Source organism: Oxyura jamaicensis, chromosome 7 (assembly GCF_011077185.1).
Source record: "Oxyura jamaicensis isolate SHBP4307 breed ruddy duck chromosome 7, BPBGC_Ojam_1.0, whole genome shotgun sequence".
Taxonomy (NCBI): Eukaryota; Metazoa; Chordata; class Aves; order Anseriformes; family Anatidae; genus Oxyura; species Oxyura jamaicensis.
The window spans coordinates 12,610,168-12,631,292 of record NC_048899.1 but is presented as its reverse complement, the minus strand read 5'-3'; the positions used below and the strand labels follow the sequence as shown (position 1 = coordinate 12,631,292).

The 21,125-nt window shown below is 34.0% G+C and overlaps 1 protein-coding gene across 1 annotated transcript in view; it reads left to right on the top strand.

Annotated features, from left to right (window-relative positions):
- The first annotated feature begins 1,086 nt into the window (after positions 1-1,086).
- The window catches only part of CCDC141 (coiled-coil domain containing 141), a 70,393-nt gene continuing 50,354 nt past the window's right edge, over positions 1,087-21,125 (top strand). The window contains exons 1-5 of the mRNA XM_035330878.1: positions 1,087-1,420; positions 3,036-3,158; positions 15,071-15,262; positions 17,494-17,602; positions 17,912-18,165. Of these exons, the coding sequence (XP_035186769.1) occupies positions 1,319-1,420; positions 3,036-3,158; positions 15,071-15,262; positions 17,494-17,602; positions 17,912-18,165 (780 nt within the window). The 5' untranslated portion in view covers positions 1,087-1,318. The remainder of the gene's footprint in view (positions 1,421-3,035; positions 3,159-15,070; positions 15,263-17,493; positions 17,603-17,911; positions 18,166-21,125) is intronic.

Sequence of the window (21,125 nt, the reverse complement as noted above, 5' to 3'; positions counted from 1 at the left end):
AGGTATTACAAGAAATTTTAGAAAAGTACATTATATTTGTTTTCTTGATGGCAGATTGAGGGTTCATGGTCCTGTTTTGGTACAAGGAATAGGTTTTGTTTTGGGGATTGTTCTTTTTTGCCAAGCCTGTTTAGTTCAGCACAAATCACAACACACTTCAGATACCCTGTTTGAAATTCAAGTTCTGAAGAAAAAATCAGATAATTATAATTTTCCACTAATTGGAGGGAGGAAACAATGAATAAGCAAGCAAAGAAAAATAAAAGACCGTGGCATATCAGTTCAAACTCCCTGTAACTAAGTTTCTTCCAGTCCAAAATATTTTATATTTTTCTTCCAGATCTTGGTTTCACTGCAGGTGCCTGTTCTAGTCTCCAAATAGCAAATTTAATTTAGATAAAAATTTGTGTAAGTGTTACTTTTGAACAAATGAAGCAAGGAGATGCTTTGAGGAGAGTTACACATGTAGTTTGTTCAGTGGAATTGTGTTGCCTGAGTGACCTGCAAACCCAAACACTGATGATGCTTTCTCAGCTGTTCTGTGGAAGAAAACCTAGCAGCTGCTGTCTCATACTGTAGGCTACTTGTGGCATGCTCAGTGCTTCTGGTGATAGAATTAATATGCCAAACCAATACCATTAATACTATTAATTTCTAAAAACTATAGAAACAATTTATGATTCAATTCAAAAGCAGGTGTAACAACATTAGGAGGGAATAAAACACGTTGTATGAATTCATATGGTGTGCTTAGTTTCCTTCTTTGGTTGTTATGGTCACTATATATTTTAAAATTTTAGCTTAAAATTCCCCAGTCTGTTTTAGTTCAGCAGCTGACATATATATATGCTTAAATGCTCTGACTCAGTGGAAGAATCATGATAAGCATGTTTTACTTGTAGAATGTGAATGTAGAATGTTTTGAAACCTCAGAACACCGTATTTGTCTGTAGAGCCTCCATAGTAAAATTGCTTCTAGCTCTTTTAATTTAAGAAACTTTTTTTTCCTTTGGTTAGTCAGTGCCAGATGAGGTTCATGGTTGCAGCACTTGACACTTCAGATGGTGACAAAAAAGGACAGCTTAATGCTACCAAACTAGGGGTGTGTCAAATCTCTCTCTCAAGAATGATAAACTCAATGGAGTTGTCTATTTTTAACTTCCTGTTCTTTCCTTTTGGCAGAGTAATCAGTGTTAGCTGAGCTCTTTCACTGAATGAATCCAAGAAGCCCTGTTTGTTGCTTTCTGAAATGAACAGCGGACCATGTAAGCGCGTTTCCAAGACTGCTTTAATGTATGAAGTCCCATTTTGAAACACAATGTCAAATGAAGCCAGTTCGGGGCAGAAGCTTTCTACAACAACTGTCAGTTCTGTTGCTGTTCATGCCGGGAATGCCAGTATCGTTATAGCTGTACTTAAGGTAAGGCAGCAACTGCTAGCACGTCTCTCATAAGCTTTCTGTTACTTTGTTCAATATTCTGCACAAATGAATAGTTAGTATAAAATGACAAGGCAAGGTAATTTATTTAATATCTGATAGAGATTCCTTGGACATAAACACTGTTTCTGTCCCCATTTTTTTTTTTTTTTTTAATAGAATAAATCATTTGCCCAAAATATGTAGGCTCTTAGAGGCAAGGAATTCCTTTTTTTTTTTTTTTTTTTTTCTTTTTTTTTTTTTTTCCTTTTAAAAAGCAAGAGTGCCATGAAAATGTGTTAATAAACATGTATTACCTCTTGAGGAGACTCAACTACAATAGTTATTTTTAAGACTGCTTGTTATGTAAAATCATTGCTACCAACTCTGTAAATGCAGATTGCATTTATCTGTTTTGGAGTGTTGCTGGAAATAAAAACAAAACAAACAAACAAAAACACTATAACTGATAATGAGCAGTTATTTTTGAAAGCTGTGAATTGATATTCCCCCGTGTTCTTACAGAAGCCCTTATTTGTGTATATAGTTTTACTTATGAGAACCTAAAGACCTGTTTATGAGCTGGAGTCTGCACCTTCATCTCACACAAAATTTGGCACATGGAGTAAAGTAAACCTGGAGGTCTAGGTACTGAATCCGAGCTGAATCTTTTTGGCAGTTTAATTATGCATTTTCCAGGCAACTTGGAAAGTACCCTAACCTGAGCCACTAGAGTTTGTCTGTAGTGCAGAATAAGGTGATAATGTGATAAGGCTGTCACCAAATTCGGGTGATTATTTAGGATAGGGTTACTTCAGTTGTGCCAGTGGGAATGTTCCATCTTCAGTTCTGACCCTTCCTGGGAGACTCCATCTGCTATCACAGGGCAGTGATTTTGTTGCAAAGATGCTTAAGTGTAGGATGAAGACACTCATTTTTCCTTTGAGTGCTGTGGGTTCCTTGTGTGCTAGCTTTCAGTGGCAACACTGCTTTGCTCCTTGTCACCATCATCTCTGACGTGTATTTCTCAGACTGTAACAGTTCTGCAGCATAGGGAGGAAAGAATTAGTTATGCTTTGGGTTGCTGTCATGCTTCCTTTCTTTGTATATCCTCCAGGACAGTGTGAGAGATAGCTGTTTGGGTTCCTATTCCAACAGCTATTAATTGTCCCTACTGCTTTGTGCAATCTCTATATACCCAGTATTCAGGTATGTTGGATCTGTGCGCTAGAAATAAAATGTGGTATTAGAGTTACTATATCTGAGGAAAAATATTTGTTCCTTCCCAATCTGAATTGCCTTAACTGCACAGTCTTCAGCTAAAAGGGGAGATGAGTTGGTGGAACGGTTTTGATCCATTGTGATAATCTTATTCTTCATAGGCAAAAGCAAAATCCCACCAGAGACTGGATAACTAGAGTCCGTCATTTTGATAGCTGCTTCAAATAAAGCTAGGTTTATATTGTAACCTCTGAGTCTTCATTCTACAACTGAGGATGTCTATGCGTCCCTGTGATCCTATTACCATGGAAAATATGTGTGAACTGAGAGTCTGTGTGAGTAAATAAATAAAGAAAATATTGTGTTTTCTGAAGCCTGTAATTTTAACTTACTACAGTGTGGAAAATGGGTGAAGCTTCAGCTGGCTGAATCAACACCAAATTTATTAGAAATTGGCAGCAATCAAGATGAGACTAAAAAACTACTACAAGATCATGAACTCCTCCTAACTAAACTTAAGGTAAGATCTGATAAGGCAACACAAAAGTATATTGAATCATTATATTTCAGTTCCAATGGTGACATAGTTGCTTGGGCCTCCTGTTGTGGTGTTTGTTAGGTAACTCCACATAGAAAAAATATCTCAACGGTTGCCAGTATAGTAGATCAATCTTAGGCCTCTGCATTGAAAAAAATATGATTGATGATAATTAATATTATTCTGAAAACAGAAGTAAAGGTGCACTGTTTTTTCTGCTTTATGCATTACTGTGAAGTGAAAAATTCTTGCAGTCTTCAGTAACTGCTAAATGTAAAAGAACAACATTATTATTATTATTATTATTATTGCTCCAATAGTGTGAAAAGTTTGGTTGTATTTGTAACTTACTACAAACTAATCAAGCTCTTCACAAGTGTGAAGTGGATATTTCAGGCACATTTTTATTGAATATTAATTACTGTAAGTTAATGGTAAGAATGGTACTGTAACACTGAGTATTGCTTGTCTTGAGATAGGAAACTTAGTGAAGTAACAGAACTGAAATTAAATTTTAGCATTCTTGAGAGCAGGATATAAGTTACATTTGGACACAGTGACATGCTTTCATGAAAAAGCTGATGTATCTTAAATATGAATGCTTGACATGGAGAAGAATTTAAGTCTTACAAGAAGGAAATATGTATTCCTGATTTGAAAAGGCAGATTGCTTTTATATATGTAGACAAATTCCTTTAAAATCTTAGAGCTTTGCAGAATGAGTTATCTGTAGACAAATAAATTCCTCTAAAATCTTTGAGGGTGTGCAGTGATTTATCTTACTGGGTTCTATCTATCTTATTTATTAACTTATTTATTGAGATTAGATAAAAATCAGAGCTGACTGAGCAAACATGATCTGGATAGGTGTTCACCTGATTTAATATTAGTGACCATGTGCTTCCACAGTCACATCTAAAATATATGTAAGGTAATTTAAGATGGTATACAGAGAATGTAATCTAATATAGTGTATAGTATGGAATTTGAAAAATATGAATAGCGTTACAAGAAAAAAAAAGAAACAACAGCAACAGAGTGGTTCCGCAGTCTTTACTTGTGTAAGTGTCTCATTTTTATTGCCATCAGTGTTAGACTTGGGCATTCTTGGAACAAACTACTGTATCCTGTTTGAACAATTCAGAATTAGCTGAGTTCTTTACACACTGACAACATGGAGATGAATTTTGTCTTCTAATACTCAAAAATTGTAAAGTGTGGAAAAAGAAAACATAATTCAATAAACATATTTAAAAGAAAAACAGATGTTCAAATAACATTTTATTGATGAGTCAAACATTAAATCTTTATATATTCATATTAAATATTGTTTGCGGAGGGGAAAAACTACTATAAATATTTTTCTAAGAGATTTTGTGGTGTTACTGAAACTTATAAAGACATGAACAATGACAGTAAAACAATAGAATCCTCTCTCTGGACTTCAACTTGAAATTACAGTTTTATAGAAAACAGAAAACTTTTCTAAAGTATGCTTTGATTGGTGAAGTCCCTAGATGCATCCCCAAGTTATATTTTTTTTTCTATTTTTGTTTTAAAATCTTTAAAGTTCAGTTTTGGATGTTTCTTTTCATTACAATTTGCTTAAATACTGAGAAAATCAAATAATTCAAAAGCATTTCATGCTCTCTGATGCTAATTGGGATGTTTGACTAGTATAATCTTGCTATTCCTGTTAGTTTAGATGCATGGAGCCATAAGTTTTTTTAATTTAGCAGCACTTTTCCTACTCACAACAAGAAGTGGGATAATAAAATAAGCACAGATATTTTAGTTAATATTAATGAAAATACTAACATTTTCACTCCCATTTTTGAAACCTTATGACTGGCTGCTTGAACCCAGATGACCCATCTTTATATGGGTTTGAAAAGCATGGTAGATTGGATCAGAAAGGGAATTGTGCATAAACTGTTAAAGAATCCTAATTGGTAAAAAACAAACAAACGCAACAAAACAACAACAAAAACTCATGATTTCATATTTTATACCCGTTATCCTATCAAAATTCAGAATTGATCATTGAACGTTCTACAAAAGGATTAAGTGCAAAATGAGTGCTTTTCTCAATTTAAGAGCTGCAATAAAACAAAACTACAATGTCATTATAGTTCTTACTGTCTGTGCATTATCAGACATGACCCTTTCTGTCTTACAATAATGTTAACTCTTGCCAGTACTTATTGAGCTGTAAGATACTAAATCCACTCATCAAAAGTTTTCATAAGAATGATTCTTAGTCTTAGAAGTATAGACAACATTTTCCCCTGAACATTTGATCATGATTTATGCATAAGTTATGTGAAGAAGGATAAAGAGGTAGTAATGTTTCAGTCTTCAACATCTATGAACATAAAGTTGTGATTATTTATGAGAGGATAAAAAAGAATTTAGAAATGTGGGTAGAAGAGAGGTTAAAAAGATGACACAAAATTGCAGTTGTCAGATGACACATTTTGATGTAGTCCAGTGATTATGTTTGGTCTTTTACCCATACTGAGAAACACAATTTTATGAATCTTAACAATAAAGAATTATACATAAATAAGGCTTTAGCTGCTATCTTATCCAATGCAGATTTTAATCCTTTCCTTTGGGCTACAAATTGTTATAGTAATTCACTATCTTGTTCCAGCTGACTCTATCAATGTGGTCTACAGCAGTTTGTAACTTGTATATACTTTTGCTCTTAATTAAATCTTGTCATTCGGAATGTATTATAAATAGTCTAAAAAAGATAAAGCTAAGGCCTTGTGCTCAGGTACAGCTAGCCTGACTACAGTTACTACAGTTTCATATAGCAAATCATAAATATCTTGTTAGAACAGCATGTTTATGAAAATGAAAGGTTTCCAAGAACTAAATAATGAATATCTTTCAGACAAGTAATTTTAGCTAAAAATAGTAAATTTATTACGTTTAATATCATATTGCTGATGATTAGAATTGCTTCAAATATTAAACTTAACTGAATATGAAAAGTTGCTAGAGAACTTACTGGCTTCATTGCTTTTTATCATCCTTAAACTTATTAAAGATATATTAGAAAGTTACAGTATAGCAAGAGGGGGAAAAAAAGTTTTTTCTATTGTACTTCATTAAAAAGAAGGATACAATCCTTCTATTTTTGAATTCTGGAGCTAGAACTAGTTTACCAAGTAAACTATGTAAAAAACAAAACAAAACAAAACTATAAAAACAGTGTAATTAAAAAGTCTCCACTTGGATCCCAAGGAAATAGTTGCAATTCTATATGTTGTACGATTTTTCAGTCACTGGAATTTAAAGTACAACACTGAGTCATCTTTGATTATTTTTTTTCAGTTCCTCTTTTACATTGTATTAAAAAGATTGTGAAATGATCTGGGTTTTGTTCATCCTTTTGGTTTTTAGTTTTATTAGTCTCATCCAAATATACAAGTGTTGTAAGTTGTAATCAAAGTATTCAGTCCAAATTCTCTTGTCAGCTTTAAAAGTTGAGCTTTTGCAGGTATAAGGAAGGACAAAAATTGGCATGGTAGCCTGTAATCAGTTTATAGTAAGTCTGATGGTACAGGAAAAGGAATGTAATCCAGCTCGCTATTACAGGGAACTGTTATTGACTCAGCAATGCAAACATGTTAAATAAGAAAATAAGTAACCAGTTTGACACACAGGAATAGAGAATGGGGTACATTAAAATATGTTATGAGAAGACCTGGTGACTGAGAAATAAGTAATTTTTGGAAAATTTACTTTCTGCTTTTGATTATCAGAACTATTGTGATAAAAAATTGTGTGTGCATTAGGATATTAAGAAGAAAAAAGCACCACATATACAGAATAATATCCTTTGGGAGAAAGTACTCAGTTACGCTCATTACTGATTTAAACTTCTTCCATTTAATTTGGGAGTGGAAACACTCTAGTTTTTAAATGAAAAGTAAAATAAAACTTTTCAAAAGATCCACATTTAAAATGTTTATGGATTAGGGAAGAGATATATTGCTAATAATATGAAAGAAAAAATGCTGAGCAGGAGATATGTACATGGTCATTACAGTATCTAGTTAAAATTTCTTCATGTTCTACAGATCTGATTTTATTTGTATGATGAGGATGTCCTTTAGAGCAGAATTATTCCATTTTGCTAAATTGTCATATTGACTAATAGCATCCCAGAAGGTTAAAGAAACTTGTTTAGCAACAGACATTTAAAAGATAAACTATAGTTCAGTTGCCTTATTTTGTTCATTGATGCCTAATTGATCAGGAAAACCTATATATACTCTTCCTTTTTATTTCTTTTTAAACAAACATACAGTTTTGTTTTTTTGTGGACATAAGTTTAGTGTTTGTATGTGTTAAAGAACTGAAATAAAATGTCTCTTATGAACAAGGTTAAGAATAATCATAAACGTTTTTAGATTTGGACCCAGAGCCTTTTCTGTTTGTGATTTGACCACTCAGTATTGTCATCTAATATATTCTGATTTTAAACTAGTATGTTCTATTGTTGTTTTGGTAAATTAGACCATAGCAGCATATCAGGAAACATCAACTTCTGTAATTTCATGCAAGTCTTCTTCCTGTCATTTCCTTCATCCTTTTTTTTTTTTTTTTTTTTTTAGATCACCTTCATCAGGGTTCTGTGTTCGGGGGAGAAAACAAACAAAAAATGTGTTGATACGTTATTTTTTTACAGTTTCAAAAATGTGAGCAGAATCAAGCCCCCAAAAGCTTGGGAGACCAAAATTCTGAGGTTAAAATAATATCAATTACAATGCATATACTGCCTTTCTCCCATTCTCCGTAATTCAGTTGTTTCTACCAGAAGCTCTACCTGGAGGTAACATGCTGTCTCAGTGTTTAAATCTCCCAATACTAATACTTTCAGGATCATTAAAAAAGTGTGTACACATGTATTGCCATGCTTTTGGCTATGACAATGTTAAAATTCCCAATAAAACAAACAGCAGCATTCTTGATTTGTCTCCAAAGTTCTGTTTTTTATTATGAAGCAGACTTGCAGAAGTGCTACAAAACAGAAACAAATCCATTCTATAAACTTTAGCATCATCTCAGGGAGGAGGGTAGTTTACAACACTGCAAATTTTAAGTTACGATATTCACTGTAAGAATCTGAAGCTAGGCTTCTGTATGATATGATTTTGACCTTTTGTACTGATGCATGAAAATGACTGCCTGAAATTACCGTTTCTAAGACCCAGGCACCTGATTTTTGTGACACAAGTGTTGTGTAATCTTAACAGAGGATGAAAATTCAGGGATCTATGTTTGAGTTCACCTTCACTTCTGAGATGTTAATTATACTATAGCTAATAATATCTATTGTTCGCATTGGCATAAACTACTGCCAATTGTGATTTCGTTGTTGTTTGCTTGCTTGTTTTTGGTTTGTTATAAATTAGATTGGGTCAAGAGCTGTTTAAGAAGAAATATCAGATAGTATTTAAGGGCAAAGCATATTTTATGATAATCCTGTTGCACAGATGACTGGCTTCAGGAAACAAAAGGTAAATGTTTTACTGACATACAATTTTAGATTTTTTGAGATGCAAAGCAGTAAGGAATTTTAAGAATAATGAGAACAGTTCTGCTTAAATTCTAACTGTACCTGACTGCAAACACTGTCATGCAGTATTCAGTGACTAATTTCAAATCACATGCCATGCTTGCATTACCAAAGCATAAATTCATATTTGATATTAGCAGCCTTCTGGTGTAGGCCAAAGTGTAAGAAACACTGTTAAATCCCTTTTATTTAGGAAATTTTAGTAATCCAAATTGTTGGTAATGCCTGGAGGCCCCAGTCATAACATAACCGAGCCTGTGGGATTGATTCACATTTTTTTCACTGGTTAAACAAATAAAAAATATTTTCATGCAATGAAATAGAGAAATATACATTCTTATTTAATTAAATAGTTAATTTATCTGCAAAACAAAATACTTGTATTCATTTTTAAAATAATTAGAGCCATTTTTTAACATAAACTGGGTTGTGTTCTTGTTGTAGTGAGACTGGTAGAACAAAGTTTCACAAATGTCTGCCACTCATGAAAATTAAGAGTGAAAATGCAGAATTTGACCTATTTTTAACTTATTTTCTATTGTTCTGTTTGTTTCAGTTGTATGGTATGCTAATTACGATTCTGTGGTATGCTATGCCTGCATTCTTAATTTTAGCTAGACTTGGAAAATAAACTTATAGCAACTTTGTACTGAAATAAAGTGGCTCCATCATTCTTTAGTACTGCAGTAACTAAACATTTGCTAAATTATACGTATTATCCATAACAGTTACACTTTGTATTGCAGTGCAGAAAACATAAAGACTGCAAAGCACTTAGTGTTGGCTGCCAAAGCGCTCAGAACTGAAAAAGGTACAGTTTTAATCCTGTGCTCCCTCAGTCTACAGGGTCCTCCAGCTTCTGAAGCCCCTTCAGACTCTGCATGCTAGAGCTCCTCAGGAAAGTGTACCCTGTGATGTTGTATTTCTCCTTCCTCTTCTTTTTAGAAATGATCTATTGTTTGTTTTAGTTGAAACTTTTCAGAAGAAAATGATCTTGGCACATATCTGTTACATGAAATTTAATTCTGAACATTTTCTTTGGTAAATTCACAAGCAACAAGAGTCTTAATATGACAGTGTTGTAATTACAAACATTACAGTCTGTCTTAGGACTCCATGACCATAAAGCTCCAGAATGCTTAAACACCATGACTTTGAACTTTTTCTTCAAGGGAATATACCAACAACAACAGAAAGGTTCTGTAGAGCTCTCTTCTGTTGTAAATTTATTGGCCTTCTAAATCAATCTTACTCTAACTTGTCCTCATAAATCTTGTCTTTTCCTTTAGTTTTGCCCTTAGGTCAACAGCTCCATGCATCTTTTTGGATTGCAACATACTCTATGCTAACTCCTCTAGGTCCCCAGGATGTTAAAGGCATATCTAGTATCTAGTCCTTATTTTAATCAGGAGTTTGCCAGTTTATGACAGCATTTCAAGCTCCCTAATAACTAGTTATCTTGCTCTGCCTGCTCTGCTTCCTGCTCCAGAAGCTTTCTCAATGAACAGTAAGGGTATTCTGAAATGTTCACCCAGGAAGGCAGAATTTTGCATCCCTCCAGAGAGGGACAATTTTCTCATTTCTTCAAAAAAATACAAAAGCTGTACTATCCTATCCTATCCTATCCATCACAGCTTGCATAAGAAGATGTTAACACAAGTTTCTATACGTTCAGCTATTTCCTCTCTGTCTTTGGTATGATATCAGGCCAAACGGAATGCCCTGAGAATGAGAGTGGTGAGTGCTGTGTGGCTGCACAACTGCTGCATTTTGTGACAATGGTCATATATACCACGGGCCTGGGTTTGTGCCCTTGTTAGTTTCCTGTCAGTAAATCTTAATCAGAACATCGTTCCTTTCAAGCAACGAGTGTTCCCTTATAATATGGTGAATACAGCAGCGTGGAAATGGAGAGGAAAAATAGTACCTCCCAATGAAATTGAAATTGCCCTGTAGTTTTTAAAACAAAGTTTTTCTGATGTGATTTTACTGAGAGCAACAGAAGCTGCATGTTTGTACAAACTTGATTTTGATTACATGCCAGGCATTGCTTATATTGGCAAGCTTCATGCCAGCTCATCTTAGTTCACACAAACAGTTCTATTTTTGGGGCTCTAAAGGCAGTGAAAGATCACAAAAGGAAACAAATAGTATATGAAGTGAAAAGTACTCTGGATGTGTTCATATCCCATAATTGTTTATCTGAGAAATAATGTCATGTAATCAGAGGTGTTTCTTTTCTTTACCCCAACCTTAATTGAAAAAAAAAAAAAAAAAAGACTTTTCCAGGAAACAAAATCTTCACAGATTTGTTTCATTGAAACAATACGTATATCAAAATGTCTGGTTCTGATTTTTATTTGTTATTTTAGAGATAGAAAGCCAAACCAAACCAGAAAACCAAAACATCTGATTCAAAACTAGCTGAAATAAATTTAAGCCTTCATTGGAATGCTTTGTAAAGTTAAATCAATTAAAAAAAGCCTAAAAATACCTCCCCCAAATAAACAAAAATAAAACAACCCTCATCAAAATTCAGGTTACTGTGAAATGTTTTGCTTTCCATGAGTCAATTTTTTGAATGGAAAAAATTCTGGAAATTGGAAAAAATAATAATAATTTAAAAAAAGCACAGTTTTTTACACTTTTTTCTTCCTATTAAGATTGCTTCTAGAACAAAAAATACAGTTTGGAGGGGAAAAAAAGAAAAGGTAATTCTAATTAGATATTAGGAAAAAACGTTTGACTGTGAAAGATAATCAAATACTAGAACAGATAGCCTAAAGAGCTTTTGAAATCTCCATTATTGATGTTCAAGACTTCATTCAATAGGTTCTAGCATCTAATTGACAGAGGCTGTCCATATCTTATCTTGGAGATGGAGTATTTTAGTGGCAAAATTATGGTTACTCAATAAGATAAAAATGTTTAAAATCTTTCTTTACATGTTTCATGAACTAACTTTTCCATATATTTCTCTGATGATACAAATATCTGTCATGAGTGTGAAAGTGGTTTAATTGATATTACTTAAGTGTGGAAAAAAAAACAATTGTGATTAAATTCAGTTTAGAGTCATAGCTACTCCTGATGAAGTAAATTCAGATCCTGGGTCTCCAATAGTTGTAAGTCTGATGGGGGAGGGACATCACCTTTCCAAGGATGTGTGGAAATGTTCTGAATTTCCTCAGCAGGGACTACCAATATGTTTTTTCTATAGCCCAGACACAAACATTGCCTTTTTTCCCCTTTTCTTTAAAATAGACTGTGAAAAGGCACCATAAATTCCATCTGCCCATTGCTGTTTTGACTTTTTTTTTTTTTTGCAGGTTCTAGTCTGAAAATTTTCAAAAAAATTAATAAACCTAATGAACAAAGCAGATCACAATGCTTCAAGGCATTAGATTATTCTAGCTTCTGTAGATAAAAGTGGAAAAGCAGGAGCTGATTTCTTTCCACCGTAAGGGTCAATGCAAATACTGGGAGGTAGAGGAAGAAGAGTGGACTTGCTTATGTTACTAAACATTGTTATTTGGCTATGTTCTGCAAAATAAAAATACTACTTGTAAGGCTGAAAAGAGCATGTATGGACTATAAAGCTATACATGCAAACAGTGATTTTTCAGCTATCATGATCAAATTCTAAATCATACATTTCTGTAAATGGTCACAATAACTATGATGGGATTTAAATATATATATATATATATTTATTCATCAAATGATTTAGCTCACAAAAGCAATACTGAATTGATAGTATTTGATGATATAGCATTCCATAATTGTTGCTCGGTTTGAGAGATTCACAGACTATTCTCCTAACAAATGCCATCACATTTGTGCTGGAAAAATGATTATTTGTGCGGATTCTACTACAGCAGTTTATATCTGTAAAAGAGATGCACGGGAGCAACCTTGCATGGATTATCCAAATGACTCTACCACTGCTGTTTTAGCAGTGTTCTGGAGTTGTCAGTATAGGAATGGAGTGCTTCATTCTGCCTTCTCATCCAACCCTCGATGCTTTTTTAATCTAGCATGAAGTTTTGCTGTCTCAGGAAAAACAGAAATGAACACTGTATGCTTTTGGTTAGGAAGGCTAAAATGCGATCCACTGCACAACTTCTAGTATTATTTTTATTATTATTCAGAACATTTTTGGCTTGGGAAAAACTGTTGGGTATTTTTAAAGAGATATTTAAGTTAAACTCTGAGTGAATTGAACATTAGAAGACTTAACTGTAAGCAATTTTACCCGTAAAACATATTGTTCCTCATTGCCCCACACTCATTGCTGTACTCTCTTTGATAGTTTTCAAATATTTCTTAAACATGCTATACAAAGGTTAAAGCAAAGCACTTCCTTGGTCCCAGAGCCAAGGAAACATTTTTCTTCTCTTAATAATATCTATTGTCTGAAAAACATTTCATCTGCTGTGCAGGGAGCATGGAGCTGGCAACACCTGCCACACAACTATTTCACACACTATTTTTTTTAAAGACTAAAACTAATTTTAGTTTATGAATTAAAATTCAAATTGTACTGAAAACATAAAGAGATCCAATTATCCTTTATTAGATATTATATACCCTTTATTATACATTATATACTTAAATACGGCATAGGTAGCATCTGGGGGATTTATATATATATTATTCATTATATATATTATTATATATTTATTATTTTTAGATATTTGTATATATTGTATATTGTATATAATATATATACAATATTTTTAGATATTTGTGTATATTGTATATAATATATATATATTATTTTTACATATTTGTATATATTGTTATATATACTATATATTATTATATATATATATTTATATATATTATATACTTAAATACGGAATCTGGAGGATTTGATCTTTTATTGTACTATGAGGCTATTAGGAAAGGGATTCAGCAGAACAAAAAGAGCTAGTTTCACTGAGACATTAGAAAACAGTATTTCCCCTTCCTGGTATTCAGAAAATAAAATGGCACGTTTGTATTGTTCTCTAAAACACTGTTTTTTATTAGGTGCTCTTTATCATGGGTTTCTCACCAAATATTAAGTGTACTTAATTTCATTAGTACCATTCATGTTGCTGCTAATAATGACTTTTCCATGTACTTCAGAAAAAGGAAGGTTTGTTTGGCTCCCATTTTGCCACTTATAGTATGACGGATGCATCTTTCATATATCAAATTTTGGGTAAAGCCAACAAAAACTATCTAAATTCTTTTTTTTCTTAGTTATCAGTTTGTGAAGGTAAGTTAATTTCTTTTTCAGTAAAATAATAAAAATTCCATATTTTTATAGCACTCATACAGTACTGGTTTTAGAAGCAGCTGATGAGCCTCTTCAAGCTGACAGTTTGAACTGTCAAGAGATTTTTGAGTTTTCCAATTTCTTAGTCTTCATTAGTCTGTGTCATGAAGGTGATTTATCATGGATTTTAATTTGCCTAATATAGATTTCTTTTCCCATTACAAATTCATGTGATAGCACTTGTAATAACAGCAGAAACTGACACTTTATTAAGTCATGCCTATGATGAAGACCTGAGATAGAAAAAAATAAAATACAACAAACGCTAATCAATTTCCTTGATACTAAACATTTTAATACAAGCTGGAAATGGCCCAGCAGTTACCTTTGTCATGGTGAAATTAGTAAAGGGAATGAAACACAATAGAATGATCGTTTTGACCAGAGAATATTGATTATTTGGTGGCCAGCCTTAGCAATATGCAGTAAGCTGATCCTTGAAACATTGTATGTATTTGGTGTTTTCTGGAGAATGGATGCATGTGTTCAAACTACTCTTTTCTGGATAGCATTGAAGTAATCACAGACTTATTAGTAAGTTACAAGATAAATTTTTTAAGCTTTGATTTTATTTTATTTTTTTTTCTTTTAATATCAATAGAGCATGAAGGCATATGGAAGAAGATCCAAAATACTTGTATTGCTACTACTTCCAGGAATGTTCCTGTGCTTAAGCAGATGTAAAAGTAAATGAGTGTAAATTTTAGAGAGAGAATGACAAATACCCTTAACACTTGTTTTCATATGAAATTTCATAAGAGTGTCTCCTCTTAAGAGCAGAAGAAATTCAGAAGTTCACAATGAAACAAGCATTAACAGCTACACTTGTATCTTTAGGAGCTGGAAATCGAGCATGAATGAGCGATTTCTGGGTAGTTTCAGACCGACTGAAAAAGTATCCTGATGCCAGTATCAGCACTGCATTTTGGGTTCTGGTTACAGAATTCTTTATCTTTTTATTTTTCTTCTCAGGCTTTGGAAGACCAAGTGTGGGACCTGCTGCATGAAGCAGACAAGGCTGCAGAGGAGAACAAAGACAAGAGTCAGGTGTATGATGCCATGGCAGAGACACTCGGAGATGCATGGGATGCCCTCATCATTATGTTAGAGAAGCGACAGGCACTTCTGGAACTTACTTCAGTGTTCTTTGAAAATGCTCTAGAGGTTTGTTTTTAAATCACAAGTCTCTTAATTGGAAACCTCCCACGTCTTACAGAAACTCTTTCCATTGTATTTTTACTCTGTTATACATGTTAATGTTAATTAACATGTTAATGTTTATTGCGTTCCTAAGGGTTGAAGTGATTAAGAAAATAATAATCTCTTGATGTATCCTTTCTTTTCCTCCTACTCTGTAGTTCAGGATGAAATGGAACAAAAATCACGTAGACTTAAAAAAAAAAATAAAAAAATTTAGTCATGATTTCTCCAAGATTTCTACTTGACAGAAAAGTGACAGTGAAAAATGGAACTGGACCAAAACCTAAAATGCATAATTCAGTGGCTGTGGACATTCTCCAGAGTTTGTTTCATTCATTGTGATTCAAATTATTTGGCACTGGAAGAGCTGAATTCTCAGATGTCTTCACTAATGATTATTAATGATTGGCCCCAGGTTTTACACTATAATATACATATAGTTATTGTAATTATGCTTGCAATCTAAACATTAGTCTAACTTGCAAGTCCTTTACTCAAGACTTCCATGTGTAGAAATACACAAAAAGGTATTTGTGTGAGTCCAGAAAACAGATTTCAGAATGTTGTTCTTTCCTGTGCTTATTCATTTCTCTGTATCTGTTAACCTAACTTGTCAAAGTGGTGATAATTTCTGTAGCTTCCTGCCTTCAGTTTTCCTATAATCTCTGGAATTTATAATATTGTTTAATAATTCACCTTGATAAATTTCCTTCTACAATGGCAAAGGGTTATATATAAATTACCAAAGCAACCATTCAAATGCTAACTGTCCCAAGAGCTCCAAAGAAAGAATCTGTAGGATCGACAGACTACTAGTTGTTGTGTCCTGGCAGTATTATATTAAGAAATGAGTACAAAGTTGGTAAATAAATTCTGATATGATTCTATCCTATTGATATGATTCTGATCATATTCTGTATGATAAATTCTGTACCACAAAATGTTGACCTAGTGCAAATTAAATCCTTTAAGGGGTAGTCAAATTGTTCAAGCAACAGGCTTATATCAGTAAAGCCCAGGACAGCAGCTGAATCGTAGCATGGATCATATCTGTTATGTACAGATGGAAAGGAAAAAAAAAATGATTTAAATAGGAATAACTGAAACTTCTTATGGAAAGGCTTTTCTTTATAAGACAACCAGTGATTATGGAAATCTTTGTTTTATTGTGATAGAACACAAACATTATCTCAAGAATTCTCTTTAATGAAAATCAGAAATCAAATCCAAAATGGTGATAACTAACACATTTCTTTTAGAGCAACAGGGAAGGAAATCTGGAAAAATAGAAAAGGGAGAAAAAGCAGACAGTTTTTCATCTTCCTTAATTTCATCATGGGTTTCAACGTCTTTTATTACACTGAAATGCAAATATGAACTCTACTGATTTCTTCATTCTTGAAATGAAGCAATAGAATTAATAAAGATTAGCTAAGATACATTATATGTGCATAGACTCTGTCTGAGTTACTCATACTTGGAGTTGTGCCAACAGAAGTGCAAGTCAAAGAATTTCAATCCTATTTTTAACAATCTTAGCAGGTTACCAGACCTACTGCAAGAAAGATAGCATGTTTCAGTATTTAAAATATGGAACTTATGGCAAAATTATTTGTAAGGAGTAACCTAAGTTTAGTCTTCATTACAGAGATGCTGCTTCCCAATATAGGCAATTAATATGTTTACCATAATATTAGCTTAAATTTTATACTTATTACTACCTTCAAAATATTGCTTTGAAGATTGTATCTGTCTGTTTCCCTCAAATGTTTCTTTCCATCAACATATTAATGTGGGAAATAATTTCTGGGTAACATGGGAAATAATTTCTGGGAAGGAGATCTAAGTTAAATGCTTAATTCCTGTTAAACAACATTTTACTGAAAGTTTTAAAATTAACAAATTTTTCTGTAAGACTATATTTGCAGTGTGTTTGGAGACTATATTGAAAAGATGATTGACATCAATTGAAACTGTAGTTTCAGAGTGTTACAACTAAATTTTGGGTTCTCTTAATCAACGAGAACCTCAAAAGAAGATGCACTGAGAACCTGTATCTATCAGTCATTAAGAATGCTTTTTTCCAAGAACTTATAAATTCTAATGATTTTGCCCTATAATATGAAAATTAGGATTGAGTTCTGTAAAAGAAAGTTACATTGCTTTTCCTCCCACTCTTTGTTTTCCTAATGCAGTTTGCTGTTAAAATTGACCAAGTTGAAGATTTCTTAAAAAATGCTCAAGAATTTGACAATATTGACACTTTGAGAGAACTTCTTCTGCAACAAGAGCATCACACAAAAGGTACAAACAATATTCCACTCCTGGTGGTGTGAGTGTGTGCTGACTCCTTGGATAGTTTTCCTTTTCCCCGGAATAATTTTTTGAAAAACATCTCAGAACAAATATAAAAATATTCTTTTTTTTTTTTTTTTTTTTCTAATATGCTCTTGAAAGAATTTAACTCTCTAGCAGTTTTTCTTGTGTTAAATGAAAATGCATTATGCTTGTGCATGTTAATAGGTATGCCATTTAAAAAATATTTGAGTAACATTTGAAAAATGCTATTAGATTTAGAAATGATTTTTTCCCTGTGAAATTCTTTTCTTACAGAGCTCTTGGAAAAGTCGCTTACACTTCTAAACAAAAGCCAAGAGCTAACTGAGTTTATAGAAGGATTCAAATGTGAGGGGCCAAATGCAAATCCTGAGCTGATTCAGGGAGCCCATAGCAGCTGCTTGAAAATTGACAATCTCCTTGAACTGCTACAAGACAGGCGGCGGCAACTGGACAGATTTCTTAAACATCAGCGCCAAGGACTGGAGCAGGTTCTGCAAATTTGTTTGTGGCATCAACAAGAGAACAAGGTAAGACAAGAACAGTAAGGCAAGCCACAGTTCAAAAAAATAAACAAAAAAAAAAAATCAAGGACTGTTTCACAGTAAACTATTATAGAAAAGGAGCTTAAGTATATTTATTAGGGTAACATCCCTGGCTCTTTTTTTTTTTTTTTTTTTTTTTTTTGATACTAACTTTTATATTTGTTTTTATATATACCACTCTCATAATTTATTTTAATATGTTTAATGCCTTCAAAGCAGTATTTCCATAGTGTGAATTTCTTCTGTATTATTTCTGAAAAATATATCCTTCTCCAAGTTATCAAATGTGGTGCTTCAAACCAAACTGGATTCCCTTCAAATTAGATTCCCAGCACAGTCTCTAACTAAATGAGTTATAACAGCAACTGATAATAGCAATTATAGCTGCAGAAGGCTGTTTTTGGACTAGACAATTAAAGAGCAGTTATAGCGTAGTTAGCAAATTGGTGTGACTGAAAGTCTGACTGATTATTGTGTTCCTGGAGTCAAATAAAAAGTCTTCAGGTTTCTATATTGTTTAAAGGTTTTACATGCCTGCAGTCTCTTCTTTCTCCCAGCTTAGCTCCCATCTCTTATTGAATCTCTCAAATACATCTTGCTTTTGTACCTTCCTTTCAAAGCCTAGGTATATCTGAATCTTACTCTTTCTGTTCCTCTTTCCAGTCCTACTGCCCTTTTCCTTTTCACTCTTCATCTCCCAGTGTTCAGATCAGATAACTTTTCTCTCTTTGTGGTGTGCATTATTTGATAAACTTCTGCGACATCTGACTCCTGCCTGTCACTTTCATTGAGAGACACCACAGACTACCAGAGAAAAGATACAGGGAGAGTCCTGCTCTGCCGCTATGTCTTTGGAGAGTAAGTGTGCTCTAAGAAGGGGGAACATATACGAATTTAATTGCCAAAGTCTAATAAGATTAAAGCTGAGTTATTTTAAGTGTTTTGTTAATAGGTTAAAATTTCGTATGGACCACAAACAGTACAGGTCTGATTGTAATGCCTCTGTATTCATTCCTTGCCTCCAAAACAGTTCCCCACCATAAACGCCAACCATAATCCATTCTGTAGGCACCTGCTTTGCCTGTGAGGTTGCTTACTGAGAAGCACCTTACTCAACCAACAAAACTACTTGCAGTTTTGCATAGCGACAACATAACTGGTAAGGTACACAAGCAAACTGACAGCCTTATTTCTGGAGCCCCCAGTATCAATAGCTACAAGAAACAGAGCAAGAATTATTTAATGATTAGATAGAACAGATAAAAATAGTGTGGTCTTTATGCAAGTGCTCTAACCTCAATATCTAATTATAAAATAGCTGAAAAAAGCCCTTGATCTTATATGCTTACATGGAAATAATGAAAAATGAATGACAATATAGGAGGCTTTATCCATTTCTACGTAAATTATTAAAAAATATCTAGTGCCTGCTTAGAGATGCATATTGCTGTTACAGTTTTTCATGGCTTTTTTTTTTTATTATATTTTTTATTTCTTTTCAGTATTACCACATAGCTATAACATAAAAGAAAGATCTTAAGTTTAGTGAATTCTAATAAATTTACAACAGCAAGAATGGAACTTTCAGTATCAGTCTAACTCAGTAGATTGGAACTATGTTGTTCTTCATCTAGGATAAAAAAAATCCTTTGCATTAAAAAGTATTAGATATGTTACATATTAGTGTTACATAAAATTACATATAAAAGTATTACACATGTTACATATTAGATATGTTACATATGTTACATATATGTTACATTAGATATGCTACAATTATTTCATAATCCCTGTGTTGTCCCATAGTATTCAAATATAGAGGAACACTCAAATGGAAGCATTTTTGCTATTTAAGATTAAGAGATAAATATGTGCAGTTTTGTTTGTTTGTTTGTTTGTTTGAATCAACACACTTTTCAAAAACAATTCACATTTCCAGAGATGGTAAAGGCCATAGAATTTCATTAAATTTGCCAAAGATTTCTACCTGTCCTCATCATGCAAGGGCTAAAGGGAACCAGTAAAACCACTGTACTGGACTTTCGGAGAGCTGACTTTGGGCTGCTCAGGACACTGGTTGGTAGAGTCCCTTGGGAGGCGGTTCTGAAGGGCAGAGGGGTCCAGGAAGGCTGGGCGCTCTTCAAGAGGCAAATCCTAATGGCGCAGGAGCGGTCTGTTCCCATGTGCCCAAAGATGAGCCAGCGGGGAAGAAGGCCAGCCTGGCTGAACAGAGAACTGTGGCTTGAGCTTAGGAGAAAAAAGAGGGTTTATAATCTTTGGAAAAGTGGGCTGGCCACTAGGGAGGACTATAAGGATGTAGCGAGGCTGTGCAGGGACAAAATTAGGAAGGCCAAAGCTCATCTGGAGCTCAATCTGGCTACTGCCGTTAAAGATAACAAAAAACGCTTTTATAAATACATCAACACAAAAAGGAGGACAAAGGAGAATCTCCATCCTTTACTGGATGCAGGGGGAAACTTAGTTACAAGAGATGAGGAAAAGGCGGAGGTGCTCAATGCCTTCTTTGCCTCAGTCTTTAGCGGCAATATCGGTTGTTCTCTGGATTCCCAGTACCCTGAGCTGGTGGAAGGGGATGGGGAGCAGGATGTGGCCCTCACCATCCACGAAGAACTGGTTGGGGACCTGCTACGGCACTTGGATGTGCACAAGTCGATGGGGCCGGATGGGATCCACCCAAGGGTACTGAGAGAACTGGCAGAGGAGCTGGCCAAGCCACTATCCATCATTTATCAGCAGTCCTGGCTATCGGGGGAGGTCCCAGCTGACTAGCGGCTAGCGAATGTGACGCCCATCTACAAGAAGGGCCGGAGGGCTGACCCGGGGAACTACAGGCCTGTCAGTTTGACCTCAGTACCAGGGAAGCTCATGGAGCAGATCCTCTTGGGAGTCATCATGCGGCACTTGAAGGGCAAGCAGGCGATCAG